Source organism: Oreochromis aureus, linkage group 22, assembly GCF_013358895.1.
Source record: "Oreochromis aureus strain Israel breed Guangdong linkage group 22, ZZ_aureus, whole genome shotgun sequence".
Lineage (NCBI taxonomy): Eukaryota > Metazoa > Chordata > Actinopteri > Cichliformes > Cichlidae > Oreochromis > Oreochromis aureus.
In genome coordinates this window covers 23,681,852-23,705,008 of record NC_052962.1, presented here as the reverse complement: position 1 = coordinate 23,705,008, position 23,157 = coordinate 23,681,852, and the positions used below count along the sequence as shown (strand labels likewise).

General features: G+C 40.4%; 2 protein-coding genes across 3 annotated transcripts; both read left to right on the top strand.

Moving 5' to 3' along the window:
- The first annotated feature begins 25 nt into the window (after window positions 1-25).
- scamp3 (secretory carrier membrane protein 3) lies at window positions 26-12,746 on the top strand. Its single transcript, XM_039605996.1, has 9 exons — window positions 26-429; window positions 671-751; window positions 5,132-5,251; window positions 5,674-5,794; window positions 7,833-7,961; window positions 9,420-9,585; window positions 9,722-9,823; window positions 10,876-10,993; window positions 11,859-12,746. Exons 1-9 carry the CDS (start codon window positions 376-378, stop codon window positions 12,006-12,008), a joined length of 1,041 nt encoding a protein of 346 aa, XP_039461930.1. The 5' UTR covers window positions 26-375; the 3' UTR covers window positions 12,009-12,746.
- Window positions 12,747-13,731: 985 nt separating this feature from the next.
- Window positions 13,732-22,260, top strand: si:ch211-81a5.1 (E3 ubiquitin-protein ligase RNF115). Of its 2 annotated transcripts, XM_031738758.2 has the most exons (10): window positions 13,735-13,829; window positions 13,947-14,144; window positions 15,776-15,834; window positions 15,966-16,026; window positions 16,116-16,330; window positions 17,676-17,744; window positions 17,872-17,950; window positions 18,115-18,208; window positions 21,448-21,563; window positions 21,703-22,260. In XM_031738758.2, the coding sequence occupies exons 2-10, from the start codon at window positions 14,067-14,069 to the stop codon at window positions 21,823-21,825; spliced, it is 894 nt and encodes a 297-aa protein (XP_031594618.2). In that variant the 5' UTR covers window positions 13,735-13,829; window positions 13,947-14,066; the 3' UTR covers window positions 21,826-22,260. The 2 variants fall into 2 exon arrangements, with proteins under 2 accessions (XP_039461378.1, XP_031594618.2); XM_039605444.1 differs by having other exon boundaries at window positions 13,732-14,144.
- The last annotated feature ends 897 nt before the right edge of the window (window positions 22,261-23,157 follow it).

Here is a 23,157-nt window from a genome sequence, read left to right as displayed (position 1 = left end):
TTTCCGCTGCAGCAGCAGTCACATGACCAGCTTTCGGCTGTTTACTTCCTGTACCGCGGATCCTTTTCCTCCCAGAAAAACTAACGGCTACGCTCTGCCCACAGCCGCAAACCGGACACTGACAGCCGGCCCCGGATAAGAGAAAGCTCCGCTGAATACACCCATCGACCCGTGTGAAACCCAGAGCTGTGACAGTTGAGATGAGAGCCAGAGGGGCGGGGAGATAGTTTGCCTTGATTAAAAACGAGCACACCGCGCCTGTTCTTTCGTTTTTGAAACGGAAACAAACGCAGGGATATTTTTTCTTCTCTTTTTTTGCTCCAGCGCTGACATCAGCGAGTACGCGGTGGCTTCTTCAAGCTAGCCGCTAGTGAGATGTCAAAATACACGAGCTTCCCAGAACCGATGGAGGACCAAAACCCTTTCCAGGTGAGAGATGTTAGGCATGAAGCTAACGTCAGGGTAATGGATGGATGTATGGGTGGATGGATGAAAGTGGCCGGTGTTGGCTCCGTGTAATAGCAGGCGTGTTGTTGCTCATGTGACTTATTTCAGGGCCTGCCAGATCCTCCTCAGTGTTCGCCCACTTGTAGCTCTTATTAACAGCGAGCACATGAATAAATGAGGATTTATTTATGCTGAATAACTCTGTCTTTGTCCTGTCTGCTAGGACCCTGCAGTGACTCAACACAGCAGCAGCACAGGATATGCCACACTGGACCTTTACAACCCATTTGATAATACAACTGCGGTGAGCATTATTATACTTAACCATTTTTTTCTGCTTTTGTTTCAAAGGAGACAGAGATCCACTGTTTCTCCTGCATCTTGTGTATTTTTAAGCATCTGGCTTCTGGTTTGCAGCAGGTTGACCAGCCTGAGTTGGTATCAAATATTTAAGAAAGCGTCCTGGCACAGATAACCCCGAGCTCTGAGATATTATCCTTAGGAAAGCGCAGTTGTTCTTGTGAATAATGGTTAATTTTATTTCTTTTTGTAAGTCGCTGCAGAGTCACTTTGGTGTCCTCATAGTGAGGCCGTTTTGTTTCACTTCACTCTTTTTATTCAGTCTGAATCCCTGGGCCTGGATTTGTGGTGATTCAGAGGTCTGAAAGCAGAAGGAGACCTCAGGATTATGTTGCGAAAGTACTCACATGTTAACCGTTTTATTACACACTATTAATTATACATTTTTATTAACAATATTATAATATTACACAAGACTGAAGACTGTGTATCAGCTGATATTCTTCATATACAGTGCAGACAGTGTGTTAGAGGACACAGCTCGAGTCCGCTCAGCTCTGATATAGAAATGAAGAAGTTTACACACACTCGTCTTGGACATGATAATTTGGGGGCTTTTAATGATTTCTTTGAGTTTTTCTTTTTCCAGGGTAGAATGATTATACAGCATACATCTTTAATGACTAAAAAAAAACAAGAATTGGGTACAAGTTTGAATTTGTTTTGGATATTCTCTAATCCACAGGCTCAAATATGTACATACAGCTCCACTAATATTTGGTGAAATATTAGTGGAGCTACCTTTAAGCCTAGTCCACACATTTTCAGCAGATACGAGGTGGGAGCCTATGGAATACATTTTCTAAGTGTAATGATGGCCTGCTTTATCCATTTTTGATGACTAGTTATGTCCACGTTTTTACTGTCTATCTGTTGATTTGAAGTAAAGTTGGAGAATCTGGAGGAAACATACTTTACTCCTCCAGACATACCTCTTGTCATTGCCTCCACATGTGGGCAGCTCCAAATTTCAGTCGGGCTTGAAGGTGTCGATTTTGGAGCAGGGCATCCTTTCTTGGTCGGCACCCTCTCGGTCCATGACGACGTAAAACCCACTTCGTTCAGTGTTGCTGGTGTTCCAGCAGTTTCTAGTTCATGGCAGGCTTGAGCATTGATGGTTCATGAGTTCCTGAACATCCTTGGTAAAGTGGTGACACATCTGAATAACATGTACTTTCATACAGTTGTTTTGGCATCTGCAGTTGTTTAAAAATGGTTCCAAGAGACCTTCCCAGCTTGTGTAAATCTACAGTTGTCTTTCTTAGATATTGACTGAGTATTAGACAATCCAATGAGTGCTGGCAAAGAGAATCTACCAGCTGAGGTCAATCATGATCACTAATGAGAAGTTAATAGGTGTTGGCCCTGTCAAGCTAAAAGAAACTGTTGAATCTTCAGGATCACATTAAAAGATTTAACTATATTTGAGCCTGTATGGATGAGAGACTTCTGACCACAACTGTATACAGCAGTCATCTTAAAGGACTTTATACAGTAAACTAAGGACCCCAGAATATTAGAGAGAGAACCCAAGCGATCAGGTGATTCTCTATGAGCAAGCACACGGTAACTGTGGGGGAGTAGCTCCTTTAATAGGAAGAGACCACCAGCAGAACCAGGCCCAGGGAGGGGCAGCCATTTATTGTGACTGTTTGTGGGGAGCAAAGAGACTATCTGATGAAACGGTTTCTGTGTTACACCTAGCATCTCTCTTTCTGCTTTATATGTTGAGACTGATGTCTGTCAAACACACTTTTTGCCCTGTGAGATGCTGGGCCCTAAAGCGAGTTCTCTGATTTGACTTAACATTAGTGTTTAACAGTATGTGTGATACACTTCTCAGCTGCAGGTTTTGGAGTTCAGGGCTTTTTGTTGCTGGGAAACAGCTGAGGTCCTCGCTATATAACTAGGTTTTTGTTGCTAGGAAACACCTTGAGTTCACGTGTACTTCCTGTCTGTCTTTGATACTAGCAAACTCTGCAGCAACAGGAACTAAACTTGGACTTGTTTATGTAGCATTTGTAGCAGAGTTCACAAGCTGCATACTTTCTCACAACAATATTTACAGTTGTATGTGGATTGCACCCTCGTGTTACCCTGATTTTCCTGAAAAGCAGACCAGACCATTTCTAATAGAGAGGCATGGAAATCAGAGAATCCTGATTTGAAATCTGTGGGGGATTTTTGCAACAGTAAAGATGTGGTACAAGTGGAACTTCACAGGGTAAAAAGGCTTTTAACCCTCAAGCAACCAAGTTCTAGCAATTAAAATATCAGACTCTGGTCATTTATGAGTCAGTTATATATTATAGAGTATAACAGCATAATTTTAACATTAAAATGTAGATAAACCGGTGATTCTGTAACACTTACATCATTAATAAGCATTTTTTTAACTGTATACTCAATCAATTTTTAGACTGAAATAACTGAAGAATGTCAAAATAAGATTCCTAATTATGGAACATTTACAAATAAATTACATTACAATAAAGTCTATATTGTTAAATGATGGGAAATAACCTCCCATAAGCTTCTATGAAATTTGGGTCACATTTGCCACACAGATGGGCCACTTCCTGTTTAATGTTACAAACCCACACATATGAATACACCACTGGGGTCTTTTTGAGTCCATTTAAAAACTCTATTGTGAAGCAAAGTGAGCAAATACTTTAAGTTCTTTTCATCAGATATGGTTTGATTTGTGTGGAAAAAAGCAGGAGTGGGATGTCACAGGGGTCCAACATACCGTCCTATATATTTGTATTGTGTTTATTAGTGAACTGCTGTCAGTGTAACATTTAAAGAATTATAATCTACAACTAAACATACTAAGCAGAAGAGGATTGATGGATGGATCAAAAATGCTGTTATTTATAAATAAATTAAATAAATTCCTATACAGTAGATTTCTGAGAAAAAAAGTTTGCTTTGATGATGGACTTTTCTGCTTTTGGTCCTTTTTTATCTTTATCTGCAAATCTCCATGCAGGGAATGAGGAAGCTTAGATTTACTGAGATTAGCTGTGGACTTTCAAGTTTGAGAGTTCATAAATATGTAAAAAACAAAAAAACAAAAACAAAACTCTGCTCTTTAACATGTTCTGCAGCATCTTAGATGACAGGCTCTAACTTATGAATGGCGGTGAGGCAAAAGTTGATCTTTTTACACAGAAGTGTGGCTGCTTTTCTCGATTAGGAGCAGTACCTGCAGCATGACAAATTGTGCATGTAGTTCCTTCACAGACACCCCAGTATAACGGCAGAACATGACATACAGCAGCCACAGTAGAAATATTTCTAGGATTTGTTTTTTTTTTTTAAGTCTCCTCGTACTCTGAATCCATTTTACTTCACTTTTATTTAATTAAAGACTTTGAGATTTCTGATATTGTCATTGTTTGCATTGTTGACTGTTTCATGATGAAGTGCTAGAAATCAGAGGGTGGATGGAATTCCCCATGTGGAAACTTCAAAATAAAATACCTGTTTGGAATCTTAACTTTATCATCCAGAAAAGCAATTCAAAGAAATGGCCTAAACCAGAAATCCCAGGCATAGAAGACTGGTTAAACATCACCTTCTCCATGATACTACAGGTGGTTAAAGTTTAGGAAACATGAGCATAATGAAGAGAATACATCACTTTAAAATGTTTCTCCTTAGTTAAACCCAGATTTATTATATTATCATACACATCTTTTATGTTAAAACGAATCACCCTAAATTCTGTTCTGGTACCTATTGACACATTTTTTTCTCCTTAAAATAACAGAAAAATCACAGCATGCTGTAAAAACAAATTTAAGGGTTTGACTAACTGACTCTAAATTATTAAATTCTGAAAGTAAGGGGGGATGATGATTATGATAATGGCTTAAACCGGTGGGGCATAAAAGTCAAATGAGTGAAGCCACCATGAGTAGACAAGGTTATTGCTCCCCAGGATATTGCTGTGTGTGTGTGATATGGGATAAAAGGCTTTTCACTATTAGAATGAAGAGGTCTAAATGCTGTTACCTGAAGCTTTGTGCTCAGAATTATCTAGAAAGATCAGTTCACAAAAAGTGGATTGATTTCCTTTAGTTTTTAGAAATGTTTAAGCTTGTAAACGTTGTCTCAAAAGCATAGCTGTTAATGATTGTTTAATAATCATGTGTTGTGAAGGGATTGTACTTGATACTTTTAATACTTTTAATTAATTAACAATAAATACTTTAATTCTTAATTCTTTCGTTCACTTGGAATCATGTTTTGGTGACCACAGTTTTTCGTCAGACTGATGTATGATGTCGGTTTTTGTTTTTTAACCATGCTACAGCCTCCTCCACCATATGAAGCCACTCCTCCATCTGCACCTGCTCCATCTGCACCTGTGCAGACCCCGCCTAGCACGACAACACCTACCGAGCCTCGCAACTATGGCTCCTACAACTCCCAGGTATACACCCTACAGTAAAGACCCTCCATACTGTGATTTGTATCAGCTTACCATCAGGACGTTCAGGGGCTGCTGGATGTATAAAACAGGATTGTACTAAAAGTTTTGTTAGTGCCATGTTAAGTGTTTTTATGGCTATTAAAATGAAGCATTGCACTATTTCCTGCTGTGTATGTCTGGGTGCTGAATGCTTAAAAAGAAACCACAGAAAGAATCAGCAGGACGGGACTTAATTTGCATGATTTTTTATTGCCACCAGCTTTGTGGATCCCACCACAGTCTTAGGCAGACCTGTCTGAATGACTCACTTGAACCAGTAATATACCTAAGCACAACCATTGGAGCAACTTTGGGACCTATATACATAATTATGCATAATAACTTTGATATAGAGTTCTGATGCCTCATTCTTTCTGTGCTAGCCTGTAGTGAATGCTGCCACAGCAGAGCTGATGAGGAAGCAGGAGGAGCTGGAGAAGAAAGCCCAGGAGCTGGAGAGGAGAGAGCGGGAGCTTGCGGCACACAGCGTTGGACCAGGAGCCTGTAAGACATAGAGGGGATGATGGGATGGGGAGTTAATGTAGACAAGTGAGAGGATTTTAAACCTTTAGATTTAAAAGATCCTCGTCGACCTTTATTTTTTATTTCTTACTGTGTACGGGAGTATTGTAAAATATGTTCTATTTCAACATTTTAAGTTCATCCTTTGATTTTCCAAGTTACAGTACCCTGGGGTTTACAGGGCTGGGTTCAGATTTGGCAGACTTTTAATCATAATTTGTTTTCTGCAAGTTTTTTTTAGCACCCACAGCTTCACAAATCAAAGAAGCCAGCCACATTAAATTTTTCAGAATCAGCTTTATTGATCAAGTATGTGCTCAGATACAAGGAATTGGGCTCCAGTTTTTTTCATTGCTTTGTGAACTCAACAGAGTAGATAAACGGATGTAACAACATGAATATAACACATTTCCAGGCTTATATGTGCAATGCATAACTGGTTACTCTATATAAAGTATCTGGTGACAACACCAGCTAACCACCATCTGCTTCATAAAAGTGGGAGAAAAATCCAGCAGAACACCTAAGGCAGCTGATAGTAGCTGAAGTTCCCTCTGCACATTTAAAAAAAAAAAAAAAAAAAAAAAAAAGAACTGCCCTAAGGCACGACATTGTGCTGGTGTCAGGAGTAACAAAGGACATTGCAATGTTGGAGCTTACAGTACTCTTTGCACTCTTTGCCCAGAAGCAAGGTGGGAGGGAAAAGTGTTTCCTTGTTGAGCTTGGGTGCAGAGGTTTTGTGGGGCAGTCGTTCTGCAGGGCCTGCACTGTGGATGACATCATAGGAGAGAAGAGGAGACGACCCATTCGCAACATCACTGAGGCCACAGAGAAAGCCTTAAAGTGGCTGTGGATGAAAGAGGGACATTTAAGGGCAGAAGCTGGGGTCTGATCATCTGTCGATTGATCGATAGATAGAGGTGTCTTTTTTCTTCTTCTTCTTCTATTTTTTTTTAACCTGTATTTTCTTCTAGTCACTGATTGCTTCTTTGGCAAAGAAATGTTCTAATATATTCATCCATTGAAATTCTTGAATGTACTTATGAAAGAACAACGTTGGCGTTTACATGTTCTGTGTAATAGTTTTGGACATGGATGAAATTGCTGTAGGTCTAAACACACAGACGAGTCTGGATCACAGAGGAACTCTTTCTTGCCTATTCAGTCATGAAAATCTGCTGAGTATGAACCTAAAGTTTTGCACGGCTATAAAAAAAATATAGAAAAGTTACTTTGCAAATTAAGTCAGCTGATCCACAGGAGGTCCAGTGAGAGGTGCTGATTAAATTTTGTCACGATATGTCCAAAATTGTCAGAGCACTATTTTAGAATCTGCACAAAGACAAGTACAAACATCCTGTAATATAAATATGATAAGGTTTAATGGACTTAAATGAATCAAATCAAATCAAATGTATTTCTATAGCACATTTAAAAGCAACAAAGTGCTTCACAATTAGTTAAGAACAAGAGAAAACAATTTAAAAACAAGTACAGATAAATAAGATGAGGCAATGAGAAAGTATTAACATAAAAACAAAACAAACGTAGCAACCATAAAACAAGCCTGATGGTATTCAAACTGAACTAGAAATAAAAACCAATATAAAAAAGTGAGTTTAAAGACACGATTTAAAAGACTGAATAGACTCAAGTATGAATATCTGTCTGGCAAGTTATTCCAGAGTCTAGGCGCTGCAACTGCGAAGGCCCGATCTTCTTTTATGCTTCAGCTGAGACCTCAGTTGCACTGAGAGGATCTGGCTGGACTATCTCAGTGCTCTTTTGGGGTTATATATGTTGAGGAGTTTGCTTAAATAACTGGGCGCCATATGATTTCAAACTTTGAAAGAAAGTAAAAGAATCTTAAAATCAATACGATAATGGGCAGGGAGTAGATGTAAATTTGCTAAAACTGGAGTGATGTGTTCATACATTCTAACACCTATTAAAACAAACAGGAAATAAACTGATGACATCCCAGTAACACCAAAGTGTTTTTGACTGTTTTCTTCTTCAGCCCGGCAGAATAACTGGCCCCCGCTGCCTTCCTTCTGTCCTGTGGGTCCCTGCTTCTATCAGGACATCAATGTGGAGATCAGCCAGCGGTTCCAGCGCACAGTCACCATCATGTACTACTTCTGGTTGTGTGAGTTCCTGCAACTTTTAACAGTTTACTATTAATTTGCAGCATCAGTGTTAGAATTTAACATCATAATGAAGTTTTTTTTTAGCGTGAAGGGAATTTTATCCTTTAAAATACTCTTATGTTAACACTAAAGACTTCCTAGTTAGAGGCAGTAAACGCTAGCTCGTGCATGCGTGACTTCTCCTGCGCTGTCTGGCAGTAGAGCTTGAATATTTGTACAAAGACTCTCACTTCACTGTTAGATCGAAGACTCGGGGACACTGACACGGGGCATCTGCACAACAACCAGTCCAGCTGGCTAAACTTGCACAAGTTCTTGTTGATTCCTTCACAGAGAAACTGTAGAATTTCTCCACACCTTGTCTCTTAGATTAGACCAGGAAAAATGTAAGAGGAGGCTTTAATGTTTTCAGGGTTGTTTGCATGTCCGCAAGTCTTTAGGGCATCAATGAAAGTAAAACTTGACACTGATTTTGAAAGTGAGAGAGAAAGTGAATGTTGCTGAATAGAAGAAGGGGAAACAAAACAGAAACAAGTTCTATTTTTGTACTTCTACAGTTTTTTTTATGGCTAAAGCAGAGCTATCAAATATAAGGCCCAGGGGCCAGAATTGGCCTGGCAAAGATTGGAATTTGGACAACTGAGTTGTGCTGACAGATTTCTAGAATGTACTACAGCTGTATTTCTATGTCATCTGGAAAAACCGAGATGTACGGTTGAAATTCTTCTTCTTTTTCTCATATTAAGATATCTCAGGGATTAAATGTGTAGTTAAACTTCTTTACACTGACAGAATAATTAAACTGAATTGACCTGATTTGGTCCGGCCCGCTTGAGATCAAAGTGGGTATGATCAAAGTCAAATGTAGCATTTACATTAATCAGCCACAGCATTAAAACCGCTGCTAAGAGTCCTTGCGTTGTGGCATTTATGTGCATGTGACTTTGGCTGGAAGGTACCATGTTTGACCCACAAAGGCCCTGAAACCTGCAGGATCTACTGCAGACTCTCCTGCCATCTGTCCATACATCCATCCATTTCTTGAGCGGATGCAGTTCAGGGTCACTGAGCTGTCACAGGGTGTATCCTGTAAAAACAGCTTGTAACTGCTAGTATCATTAATAATTATAATTTAGATTTTTGCAGAATTATCAGATTTTGAGGTGCCTGATCTGTAAAACTGTAAAGGTGTTATTAAAATTACATTATGCAGTTCCTGTGTGAACATGCAAAGAACAAGATATTTAAAAACAGTGTAGAGCTATTTTAAAAGCGGTCTGTCACACTCTGAAATCTTGACCAGGCAGCAGACAACAACAGATTTAGTGAAAAATTGCATCATATTGCATCAGCCAGATCCAAAGGGGAGAAGGATGGGTTTGGTTTTGATCCCTGAAGTCAGGCTGCAGTTATTTTCCTTTTTAGTCATAGTGTCTTTATTGCCTATCTATGTCCAGTCTGCACAGGCACGCTGGTCTTCAACCTGATCTCTTCCCTGGCCCTGTTCTGCGTCAACCAGTCCGGTGGTATTGGCGTTGGTCTCGGCCTCGCCATCCTGTGGGTCCTACTTTTCACTCCCTGCTCCTTTGTCTGCTGGTATCGACCCATGTACAAAGCCTTCAGGTGTGTACCTCCGTCTTGGTGAAGAAGTTTTGAGTCGTTTTCCTTTTGGGTTTTTGCCCAGTACAGTCGCAAAAATTACACTGAGTTGTTAGTTACTGTGCAGCCAGCTTAGTAATTATATTGTTCCCTCTTCTAGGAGTGACAGCTCCTTCAACTTCTTTGCCTTCTTCTTCGTTTTCTTTGCCCAAGTGGTCGTCTTTATCATCATGACCATCGGCGTCCCTGGATGGGGGTTCAGGTAAGGTTCCTAAACAAATATCTCTGTGTTAGCCCAGTCGAAAAACCTCCTGGCAACCACCAGTTACTTGTGAAATATTCATATTTCCTGACTAGTTGGCGAGTGGTTGCTGGCAGTCAGTAGGTGAAACTGGTCACAAAGAGGCTGCTGCACCATTGCTAACAGACTGTTGCAATCACGCATAGTTTGTGGAAAAAGATGCAGAGAAGATGTGTCTACAAACCAGATTTGGAAAACGCAATTCTCACTACAAACCATAAACAATAAGAAAAGTAAGAGTTGTGCCATATCCCCAAAACCAACACATTTCAAAAAGGCGTTACTGATTACTGAGAGCTACTGATTTTTTCCCAGCAATTGGTGGTTGCTAGGGGTCACCAACTGGTCTCCAGTTTGTGTGACTGGGGCCTTAGACAGCTGCATGTCTCTGCTTGATTTTCAAAAACGGGATCAGTTATTTAACAGTTGCCGGGGGCTTTGTGTCCTTCACTGATAGAAAAGCAACTATTGCATTAAAACCCAAAAGTATATGGCTCAGTTAAAGTATTATATATGATCAATACTAGAAATCCTGCTCATTTAGAAGCATTAAGAGTTGGATCTTATTTTTAACTGTAGAGAAAGATAGTCCAATCATATTTGCTAAAGAACTGATTTTGTTACTAGAACCAGAGAACTACAAATTTGTTTCTAAATCCTTTGAGCAATGTGATTCCTACATTTGTTGTTCTTCGTCCATGCACTTTGTTCATTCTGGGTGCAGTGCTTGTTCTCTGTATCATGTATTTATAGTTGTTGTAAGCCATAAAAATTAATCGAATGAGCTGAAAAACGGCTTATTTTGTTCAAAAGCGTTTAATTTGGTGGTGGAAGTGCTTGTTTTGTTAATGCACACAGAGATAATAAGTGTATATTTAATACCTGCTTTACATATTATTTTATCAATAACTATTCAATTTTAGGGGCAAATGAGGATGCTATTTTAAACCTCCTATTTTCACTGTATGTGTCCTTGTATATTTGAGCTTTGTGTGTCTCTCTCTGTCCTTCAGTGGTTGGATTGTGAGCCTTTCGGCTCTGAGCCCCCACGTCGGTGTCGGTGTGATCATGATGATCAATGCCGCTCTCTTTACTGCAGAAACCGTTATGGGGGTCATCATGCTGAAAAGGGTACATTTGTTCATATTTTCATGTCTCATAAAGAACTTCAAGTCAAGGCTCTTGTTTTTATCAGCAGATGTTCAGATTTGTCGTTGGAACAATAGCACAGGATTGTTCCACACACTGATTCATGGTATTAGCATAGCAGTGAGTTATTTCTATCTTTTTATATGTGATTATATCAGGATAAAGTGTTTTAATGCCACTGCATCTTGGTTTCTAAAAGCAGAAACCGTCTTGCACAAAACCAGGATTTTGTTGTAGTGCATAAGAAAACAATTGAGAGTTTCAGTGTTGCTTAAAGCTGACATTTACAGCTCATTACTTTCATTTTTGAACTCTAATAGAAAAGCTTAACATGATTCCCAGTTCAAAATAACCCTTATTTGTCATATACTGGGCTGGGCTTCTGTGCAGCAACCAGACCTGAATACCTGAGATGACCGTTTTAGGGATATCCCTGTGACAGCACACTTCACCTGAGCCAGGGTCTGTGCATCTTTCTAGGGAAAATATGAAAGTCTTACAACTTCACTATTTGAAATGTTGAAAATGTCACATGAATATTCATTCAAACTAAATAAATTGTATTCTTTATGCTTGAAAAGCTAAAAAATTAAGTGGGTCGAATTTGAGTAGGAAAGTCAAAGGTGTAGAGCAAGAACAAAATTGTCCAAGCTTCAGGTAAACACAGTCCTCTCACCACGTAGTCCAGGTGGTCCATGTACCGCGAAGCATTCAGTAGATAAAGAGCCTGAAGAATAGCCACAATATCAGGTTGTGGGTATCGTTTTCACCCTCACAGCGTGCATAATAAGATGATGAATTGCTGCAAGGATCAGGTGTCAGCGTACTCTTGTCTTTCCCGCTCCAGATCCACAGTCTGTACAGGCAAACCGATGCCAGCTTTCAGAAGGCCCAGGCTGAGTTCGCCACTGGAGTCATGTCCAATCAGGCGGTACGCCAGGCTACTGCCAGCGCCGCTGCCAACGCTGCCCAGGGGGCCTTCACCGCTCCTCGATAGAGAGAACAAACGGGGACGGTTGGATAAGACGAGGAGGAGGAGGAGGGGAGCTTTGGGTGTGATGGTGGTTAAGTTTGGTATTCATTTCCCCACAGGTGATTAGAATTTGATGGAGGGAAGTGGCGTCTATATAATTACCCCCTGCTTAATTTCAGAGCACGTGCATGAGACAGATGTGGGGTTATCCAATTTCCTATGACGTACAGGACAAGTTACCTATATTAAACCAAACAGGAATCGGCACATTGTAAGTGTTGATTCAAGAAACAGAAAGATGGAAAATATAATAAAAAAACAAGAAGATGCTGTATGAATTTATATGAAAAGTGATGCTTCAGTGAATAGAGGGACGATGCTTTTACTATGAAATGACAGCTGTGTGCCAAGTTGGATTCTGCTAGCCTTGACATTTTCCACATTTACAGTTAAAATGCAAAGTGTAAGACTGGGGCTGAACACAGAAATGTTGCCATTGCTACATTTGATCCGTAACTGATTTGCTCAACTTTAGCCAGCACTACTTTTTTGTAGCTTAAGTGCAAACTAACCAGTTTGTTTTGTTGTTATTATGCCAAACGAGAATGCCCGTTTACTGTATTGCCAAAACCTTTCATACTGTAATGATGATGAACATGTGTTGGTTTGGTTCTGGTATCTGTCACTGTTCTTTCAGTACTGCTTGTGAATATCATGACTGTGTCACTGTCCTGGTTTTATTAAAATATATTGTCATGCTTTCACAGTCTACTGCTGCCGTTATTCCCTCATCCTGTTGGAACGATAATAATAATGATGATCACCTGCATTTTAATAGTGGAAAATCCAACCTTAAGCAAGTTCTAGCCCTCACTGTCAGTAACTGACCTTTCATACAACCATTAACCTTCAAACTTTATTGGATTTATCCCTAATAAGGCGTCAAACATGTAGCCTGTGGGCCAGAAACGACCTGGCAGAGGGTTCAGTCTGGCCCACTGGATTGCATTACAAAGTGTGAAAATGTTTAATCTAGACAAGCTGTTATCAACATAAAGAAAGAGAAACTGAATTTTAATCATATACATAATATAAAGGATGGACATAGGCAATGTGATGTCACCCACTGGTTAGTTAAGTCCTGTTCTGAAGCCTCGAGCTGACACTTTTAAACCTCTCGGTCACTGAGGTGTAAACCCACAAGCAGGTTCTGTTCAGTATCGTCTTAAACTCACAGTCGAGTCCATAAAGTCACTGGGAAGGTGTTTACTGAGATCACACAGCAAGGGAGGCAAAAGAGCTGTTTTATCATCAAGTTTTTCTCCTGCTTACCACTTAAAATAGTCAGTGATTGTAATCTCTATGTGACAGTACACATGCACTGGCCACTTCATTAGTTGTAGCTTTGTGTTTGGACCTCCTTTCTGCATTCAGAACTAGCTTAATGTGCAGATTCAACAAGGTGCTGAAAACATTCCTCACAGATTTTGGTCCATATTTGTACGATAGCATCACACAGTTGCTGCAGATTTGCTTCACGTCCATGATCAAGAAACAACAAGAAATATTTCTGACCATACTTGTACTCCTTTGTTACTGTTTCAAGTTTCAGACTGTATGTGATCCAGGAATAAAAAGGAGTGAGACACTTTTGTTTTACACCAAAAATTGTGGGTTTTTTTTTTTTTTTTTTTTTTTAAGAGAGAAGCGTCTCTGGCGACACCCAACAAACTGAAAGGAAACTACATCCTTGGTGTCATGCTTACAACTTGTTGCTTAAATTTAAGCTCGGGTGGCTGCAACTTGATCTTTGCGGCTGCCACCAGAGGAAGATCGAGTCCGCCGGTGACATTTTTTTTTTTTTTTTAAACACTTTTATTATTGGCATAACCAGTCTAGAGAAACCCTTTATACGTTTTGCTTATCAAAACATCAGTGTGAAGATTGTGTCCTCTCAAAAAGGTCTTAGTTTGGTTTTGGGACACATCAACCCCCTCCTGGACCGCTCTGATCCGTCTGACAGCCGTCTGAGACTTTTATGGGCTGCCACAGCTACGTCAGGGACTGCGCTTCACCGTGAAGATGGCGGAGGCTGGGGATACGCCACAAGTCCGGTTTTTCTGTCACTGCTGTAAATGTGAAACAAACCCCAAACTCCCGGTGAGTTGCTTTGGAGAGTGTTTTTGTTCCACACGTGCTGGCCTGAGCATCACCCATGATTTCTCCTCCCCGGAGGGTGTGGAATTAATATTAACTGATTCTTCAAACCGATGTAACTGATTGATTAGTAACTATTATCTCCAAAACCTATAATAATTGGTACCCCTAAAGCACACATGGGGCTATGGCGGCCAGTCTTTGGCCGTTCGTGTGCACACAGCGTGTACGGAAGTCTTATTAGAGCGGGTGAGGGAGTAAAATGTGGCGATTCACGTTGCCATATTTAGAAGCACCACTGTTGGCCACTTTGTGTCTAGTTGTCTCCCGTCAGCTGTGTGTGAGAGACGTCAGAGGGGCGTGTGGGTGTCGCCACATTTACCACCAGGATTTAAAAAATAGTTCTCCGTTGCTGTTTAATGACACACATTCAGCTTGATGTGGCGGACTGAAAGGTTGAACTTCGTTTACTTTAAGTCAGTTTCTCTTGGAGGTAAAACGGAGAGCGCACAGTGGAGCGCATTTGTTGCGCAGCTGACACTTTCCGTGGCGTAATTACGCACTGGTATTGTGTGACGCAGAACGAAAACGCACGTTTGTAGGATTTTAGGAATACGCCAGACTTTCTGCTGTTATTCCTTTTGGTTTGAGGGTGTCCCTAAAGTAATACTTTATTTATTAAATCAACGTCTAAATGATTGGATGTTCGCAATACCAGCAAACAAAATTCTAAAGTAAATACTGAATCCTTTCTTTTATTGTATATATCTGTTAAAATTGATATAATGGGCTGTACTTATATAACCTGTTGTGCTCATTTTGAGCTCTTACTACAAACTAGGCTCCTGCATTCACACGCATATTCATACAAGCACTCTTTTCGAAGCGCTTTTTGCCTAATATTCACATACACACTTGCACTCCAATGAATGCATCCGGGTTCAATATCTTGCCCAAGGATACTTTGACATTCAGACTAAGGAAAATCAAACCAACAACTTTCAGAATGGTAGACAATCTGATCTACCTCCTGACACTCAGGAAGAGGGATTTATATATATATTTTTTCAAAGTACATTTCTTAAACATAGTCTGAAAATACTTCAAACAGACTTTCTAATTTAGTATTGGACTGCAAAGTTCCTCCCAGGTCAACCCTGCCAAACAGCACGTGGCTTTCTTATAGTGGTTGCTTGGCATTGTGCTTTTAAAGTTGTGTTTTCAGTTGTAAACACTGAAAAGTCAATCACAATGCTGCAGCTGTGGTATCTTAAACAATAGAGACAATGAGTATGCACAACATATGACCACACTATGTCTGATCCTGGATGGTAAAGCATATTGAAGCCCATCTTCGTGGCTGTATTGAGACTGACAATGTCTACACTACAGTGAAGTGAGAGGAAAATTGACTGGCCTGCGCAGATCACCTCCGGAATAAAAACCAGGACGTCGGCTGCGTGCCAGAAATTTGTGTTCAACTTCAGCCCAATCCCTGCAGCCAGGCTCTAAAATGTTGCGGACAGGCTTGCCTGAGGATTAGCAGATTAATGCCTGTACTTATAAAATGAAATGGCAGTGACAGTAAATGAGCTTATTATAAAAAAAAAAGCTTATTTTTTTCTGTCTTTGAGGATTTCGTATGCCCCAGATGTGACTCTGGCTTCATTGAGGAAGTAACAGAAGACTCCAGGTATGGCTTTCTGATTTAAAAAAAGGAACACGTGAAGGCATTTTAAATATACGTCGTTAAAGACTGATAACGAGTGAAGCATGTATGAATTTTCCATTTAACACCACTGACAGATTTTCTTTACTGTCTAGTCTCCTGCAGACCAGCAGAGCATCTGTTCCCAGTGAAGATTCAAACTCACTGCTCTCAGAAGTACGTCCTAACAAATGGCATTTTAATAGGAACACTCCTCTTTCTCTAAAGCTTTGTTTGACACATTGCTTCTCTGGTCTCTCGCCAAGTTATGGCAGCTGCTGTTTATGGAGCGCTCTGCTCTGCTGTCGCATCCGCCCTCCTCCGAGTCCGACCCTGATGACGGTGAGCAGGGATCTGCTGGTCAGAGCCGTCTTCTTCCAGCATCACCGGGCCCTGCTGAGGCCACAGAACCAGAGTCTCCTTCCAACCCGGAGCAAGAGACACCGTCTAGGACCTTCGAACAAAGGCCTGCAGTTGAAGGGTGTGTGAACATGGTATATAGAAACAACGCCACCAGGGTGCTGTGTTATCGATACAGAAACAACAGCCAAAGAGAAATGAAAACCAAGGTCAATAACAGGACCAAAACTTTAATATCATGCATATACTACCAGTTTAAAACTATTTTTCAAGCACATAATCAGAAAGATTATGTTTAAATCGGTGAACAGCCTCATTACAGGTTCAAATTTGTGAAAATATGCTGACCTTTACCTTCCAATTCACGGTAATATTTTAATTTCCTATATTTGTGAAGTTTTCCCATGTAAGGATACCTCAGTAATGATTTGATATTTCCAGCGATAAACACAGACTCCTTAATGAAACAGATATAACCGCTGTGATTTTGGTCTCTGCATTTTGAATCCAATCCCAGTTTTGTGCAGCCAGACGTGACCATGTCTAGGTGAGAGGGTGAAGTGCTCATCGGCCGACGCTGCAGATATATTCCACTAATTACTGTGTAGTGTAATGGTTCACACTTTTTCTTGGAAAGTGAAAGGTTGGTGGTTCAATTACTGGAGATACAAATCTCTCAAACATCCAGAGCTAACCACTGTGGTGACATCTTGTGAAAAAGCAGCAGCTTAGTCGCTTTCAGTGCTGCATACTAATAAAATACTATTTTGAAGGGCAAAACTATCCACAGAAGCCAAAACCAGCTTCTTTGTCAGGCTGTAAGCATTCTTTTCAGTGTTGTAAAGTTTGAAATTCAAATATGGGAGTCTGTGGGGACTGACTTGATTTTGGAGTCAAGTGGCCATTAGAGGAATTGCAGTTTTTGGTGTTTTCACACTGACTTCATTGTTCAGCCCCTTGGACAGCATGAGCAAAGGGTGGATCTTACTGAGAACCCACGAGACACTCCCCACTCACTGAGTAGTGACTTACCAATCACACAGAAGGCACACCCTAAAGCATACCTTGCTTTTTGTCCTCAATTTTGAGTCATATTGGGTTGATTACAAACATCACTTTGTATTCGGTAAGACATGAAACTAGCAAATGAGACCATAAACTTATCAGAAAAGTATTTTCTGAAAACTTTTTACAGCTGGAAACATTCATCCTTTATATACAGTCTATGCTTTTAATCATTATCCTTCCCTTTACACATGCATGCAGTCAAAAACAGTTCAGTATCAGACTAAGTGTATGCTGGATGATACGTACTATAGAGAACAGCTTTATACATCAGTTGATGTTTAAAGCTGTTGACTTTACTAAGTCCAACTAAAGTAAAGTGACTGTATGATCTGAAGCTGTGAAAATACAGTAAAGCCTGGTTTAAGCACTCTAAAGCTGTCCGTTTCTGCTCATTTAAGGATGGTGCAGCAGTTCTTGGCTGGCCTGTTTGCCAACAACGGAAACCCCGGCGCTGCACCAGCTGCACTGTAAACGGTTTTAATTTTAGATTTCACATCACTTGCTCTTGAATTAATCTAACGTTGTGTGACAACCGCCCCCTCTCTCACGCGCCCTCTTGTCTTGTTCTGCTCTCCCTTTTGGTTCCTTTCTCAGATCCAGCATCCTTCAGTTGTACTCAATCCCTGGAGATTATGCGTGGGGTCAGAGCGGTCTTGACTCTGTCATCACGGAGGTCAGTGACACCAGAGCTAATGTCTATGAAGCGCTGTGCTAGCATCGTTACTTCATTGTTTTCTTTTATTGAAACACTCACATAAAATCGTTTGCACACAATTCTCCATTCATTTCTTCACCTATTTGTAGTCGTACCACTCATTTCTCTTCCTACTCACACAGTTATTAGGACAGTTGGAGAACACAGGTCCACCCCCAGCAGAAAAGGAGATGATCTCATCCCTGCCAACCGTTTGCATCTCTCAAGAACAGACAGGTGGGAATTCCAGTGTGGCACATGTACACCGGATCACATGATCTCTCCAGTACAGCTCAGTAGCTTTTTAAAAATTTTGACATATGACATTGGAGTTTGCATAAGATACACATACAGTCCTTCTGCATTTCTTTTACTTTTGATATTTTCTGCCCTTCCTCCTCTTTCCTTACCCCGTAATTACCTCTTTACTTTCCTTGTTCTGCGGATTAAATGGTTTAAGTTAAAGAAAGGAAGAATGTTGCACAGAGCTGAGTTGAGACAGGCCCTGGGTGGTAGGGAAGAGTTACCAGATGACTGGGAAAGTACAGCTGAAGTGGTGAGGGAGCCCGCCGCGAAAGTGTATCCTCTAGACCAGGTGTGTCAAACATGAAGCCCGGAGACCAGAATCGGCCCGGTCAAGACAAATGTGCCATAGAGATCCAGCCTACTGGACAACTCTGGGAAATGTTAAGGCGTGCAGAAGTGATTTTGAATGTTTCACTGTATTTTCATAAGTTTTACACCTTTTCTAATAACAAAGACCTCCCCACACTACACCAAAGTACTTAAGTAATGGATAAACAGTTAAATCACAGTGGAAAAACAGAAAGGTGTTTTTTTTTAATCTTCTATATAAGTGTCTGACTTTTTTTTCTCTAAATTAACCAAAACTTTATACTTTAAACTACCAGAACTTTTTTATCATTTAGTTTCACTGGTCTGGTTAACTTAAACTCAAACTGGGCTGTATGTGGACCGTGGCGTTTGATATCCCTGCTCTAGACAGAGGAAAGAAGACTAGAAGACTTGGTGGTAGAAGTAAAGAAGAAGAAGTAAAGTGCAGTATTTGAAGAAAAAGTGGGATTGTCAGGGAGATTATGAAAGTTGGGAGGCTCGGTGTACGGCAACGAGAGGATAAGATAAGATAAGACAAGATAAGATAAGATAAGAGAGCTTTTATTAGTCCCACACGTGGAAAATTTGTTTTGTTATAGCAGAAAGTGGACAGTGCAAAGTTACATAGCAAAAATTAGAAAAACACTGGAATGGGATAAGAATAAGATACTGTACACAATAGAATAGAATCAAATAAAATACTATATACAATAGAATAAAATAGAATACAAATACAAATAGAAGTGGAAAACGCAAAAGGAAAAAGCTTACAGTGAGTTGTATATAAAGCTGGACACTAGGGAAGGAGAGGACATGCTTTCCTCAAGATGGAAAGGATGTGCAGCAGGTTAGGGTGATCAAGGATAGAAATGGTAATGGCTAATGAATATAGTCAAGGATGAAATTAAGACTTTGAAGAGCTGATGAATGAAGAAAATGAGAAGATTAAAATGGTGGTTTGTCCAGATGACATACCTGTGAAGGTATGGAGATGTCTAGGAGCGAGGGCAGTAGACTTTTTAACCAGATTGTTTAACACCGTTTTGGAGAGTGAGAGAATGCCGGAGGAATGGAGAAGTGTACTGCTAAGTGATTTTTAAAGAAAAAGTCATGGGATGGTGATGTAGTAACTACAGAGTGATAAGCTGAAGAAACATACTATGAAGATTGGGAAAAAGTTGTTGAAGTTAGGGCAAGAAGAAAGCTGTTGATCAGTGAGCAGCAGTATGGGTTCATACTGAGGAAGGGCACTGCACACGTAATATTTGCTTTGAGAGTGTTTATTAGGAAGTACAGAGAAGGTCTATGTGGATGTAGATAAAGTGTATGATAAGATACCAATAGAGGAAATGTGGTACTGCATGAGGAAGTCAGGAGTGACAGACAAGTACATAAGGGTGGTGCGGGACTTTTATGAGGACAATGAGACAGTAGTGAGGTATGCAGTAGAAGTGACAGATGGATTCAAGATGGGGTGGGATTACATCAGGGAGCACCACTGAGCCCCTTCTTGTTTGCAGTGGTGATGAACATGCCGGCTGACGAGGCCAGGAAGGAGTCTCTATGGACTATGATGCTCACAGACGACACTGTGAGAGTAGTGAGGCCAGGGAGCAGGTGGAGGTATGATCTGGAGAGAAGAAGAATGAAAGTCAGTAGAAGGAAGCAGGACAAGTGTCAGGGGTTTATTTACAGAAGAATAGCAGTAAGAGTGAAAGGGAAGGTTGTGAGCCCTGCTGTGAGATATGGTTTGGAGACGGTGGCACTGATAAAAAAAAACACAGGAGGCAGAGCTGGATGTCTCAGAGTGGATGATGCTTAGATTTTTGTTAGGAGTGACCAGCATGGGCCAGATTAGAAATGAGTACATCAGAGGGACAGCTCAGGTTAGGATAGTGGATATAATTGGACAAAGGATGCTTAAGATGGAGCTGCTATGCAGGAGGAAAAGAAGGAGAGCACAGAGAAGATTGATGGATACAGTGACAGCAGAGGGACATGCAGAGGGTTGGTGTAACGGAAGAGGGAGCTAAGGATAGGGTGAAATGGAAGCAGATGATCCTCTGTGGTGACCCCTAATGAGAGCAGCTGGAAGATGAAGACTTCAATTTCTTGGTTGTGTCTTTCTTGTAATTCTCCTACCAGTAATTATTTTAGCTGCCTGGTCATATGTTTCCTCATGCTGTCTTTTCTTCTTATCTTTGTTTTTCTCACGTTGGTTGTTCCTTGCCTCCTCATAGCATTTATTTATTCTTTCACTATTCCTACATTTCCTTTCCTCTTCCTCTTATCACCATCATCCTATATGTATTTTCCCTCTCCTACATTTTCCTCCCTCTTTTATCTTTCCTTTCCTTTAGCTATTTTCACTTTACGCCTGCTGTGTTTCTGTAATTTATATCTAGCTCCTCTTCCTTCTTTTTCCCCCGTTTTCTTTCCTTCCTCTATGTTTTCTTTTCTCCTCTCACTCTGCTTACTCCCTGTCCATTGCGGTTATTTTACTTTTCCTTATTTATGTCCTTGTAGCTTTACTTTCCTTCTCCTGTATTATTTATCTCCTTCCATCTTTCCTTCCCTCATCATATTTCTTTCCTACCTCTTATGTTCCTCTCCCTACTCTTATCTTCTTTAAACTGCCCATTATCCTTTCCACTAATCTTTCCTTTTTTCATCTTTGTAGCAAAAAGAGACCAATTAATATTATTTATTGAGAAGATGTTATAAATCATATTAGGTATATAGTCTGTACTACCTTGTTACACTGCAATAGTCTGCAGACCTGTCTAATAACTGGATTTTGGGGGGGTTTGTCTTCTTTTACATACTCATTCATACTTTTTCTTCCATTTTTTCCCTGTTAGATTGCAGACTGGAGTGTCCGGTTTGCAGGGAAGAGTATTCATTAGGGGAAACTGTAAGGAAGCTTCCCTGCCTTCATTACTTCCACAGTGAATGTATAGTGCCGTGGCTGGAGCTGGTAAGGCTGGGGTCAGTGGGTTTGAGGGGTTTAAAGGTCTGGTAATAAAAATAAAAGATTTCTCAGGTTGTAGCATGCTATAAAGAGTGTTGTGTCACATAGTTCCTGCTGATTAACAAGAGGTTTTCTACTCTCAAAGCACGACACTTGCCCTGTGTGCCGCAAAAGCCTCGATGGTGTCGACAACAGCCTCCCGCCCACATCGGAACCCGCAGAATCCCGCTCCCTCAGGACAGAGCAACAGGAGAGGCAGGCAATCTGAGAAACGGGGCAACAACTCTGCTTTATTGTACTTTTTTCAGGAGTCACACCTCCCACGTCGGAAATTTCGCTCAACACATCAGCTGCTTTTAAATAAAACAGATGCGTCACAGTCATAATTTGCAGCTTTAACTCTCACTTGGTTCACGCATCTCTGGAACTTCTACTCCAGCATAGTCACCATTTTATGCTACATCTGAGAGTTTGCTGACAAAATTCAGAGGTGATGTGTCCTCCTTGTTACGCTGCACTCTTAGGTGGTTTTCCGAATGACCGATTTTGATGTCATGAACTAATCCCCACTGAGCTATCTGTGGTTGTCAAAGAGGAACTCACAGAATTATGCATTATTCTCTTGGTAAGAGAGTTTCTTAATGCAGTATATTGTTGACCTTTTACCTGTGTACAGCCGTTATTAAAGCCCAACCCAGTGATCTTTACTGTCTCCTCTGCCTTTTCTCCCTAACATATCTCAGATTTAGAAGCAGATATTAACCAGTCACTTACAAACATAGTGGTTCCCAAACTTTATAAGCCAAAAACAGTTCATTCTACATAGCCCACAGTTTTTATAAAAACATAACAATAAAAAAGCTCCATGTTCAATTTTATTTAAGGGCAGCGTAATGGCATCAGCAAGATACGCTTTCTTTATTTTCCCTTAAAAAAGAAGAAGAAGAAGATTTATCTTGGTTTCAGTTCACAGTTTCAACTGGTTATGTGCACAGCAACATTGGGGCCTGCCCCACAGCTCAAGAACCACTGGATTAAGACATAATTATGTGCATATCTGCCAGTTCTATTTGTCTCTTTTGCATTTTGTGGTCAGTAACTGCTCGATGACATTTTTTGTCCATTTGAAACCTCTGTAAGCTTTAACAGGAATTCATACCAAAAACAAACAAACAAAAACCCCCACATAGCTCTTCTTCAGAAAATAGTCACATTATATAGTCGAACTGGTCATCTAAGATATCAATCTATTAGTCTATGACAGCAGAGGAATTGTCACACCTTTTATGAATTAATATGACTCATTTATTAAGCAAAAATGGTGAACATTCACTTGTTTCAGACCCCAAATGTTATCTAAGCTGCTTTTTTCCTGCTTTATATTGTTTCAAACAGCAGCCATCAGTTAACCGAACATGCATGTGTTTGGACTATGGGAGCAAGCTGGGATTCCCAGGTAACCCATGTTGGCACAAGGCATCAACTAGACATTTAAGCTCACTTGATATTTTCTCCTCTTCAGACGATTCTCTGTAAACGTTAGTGTGTGTGAAAATCCCAGTAGATCAGCAGTTTCTGAAACATTCAGACTATCCTGTCA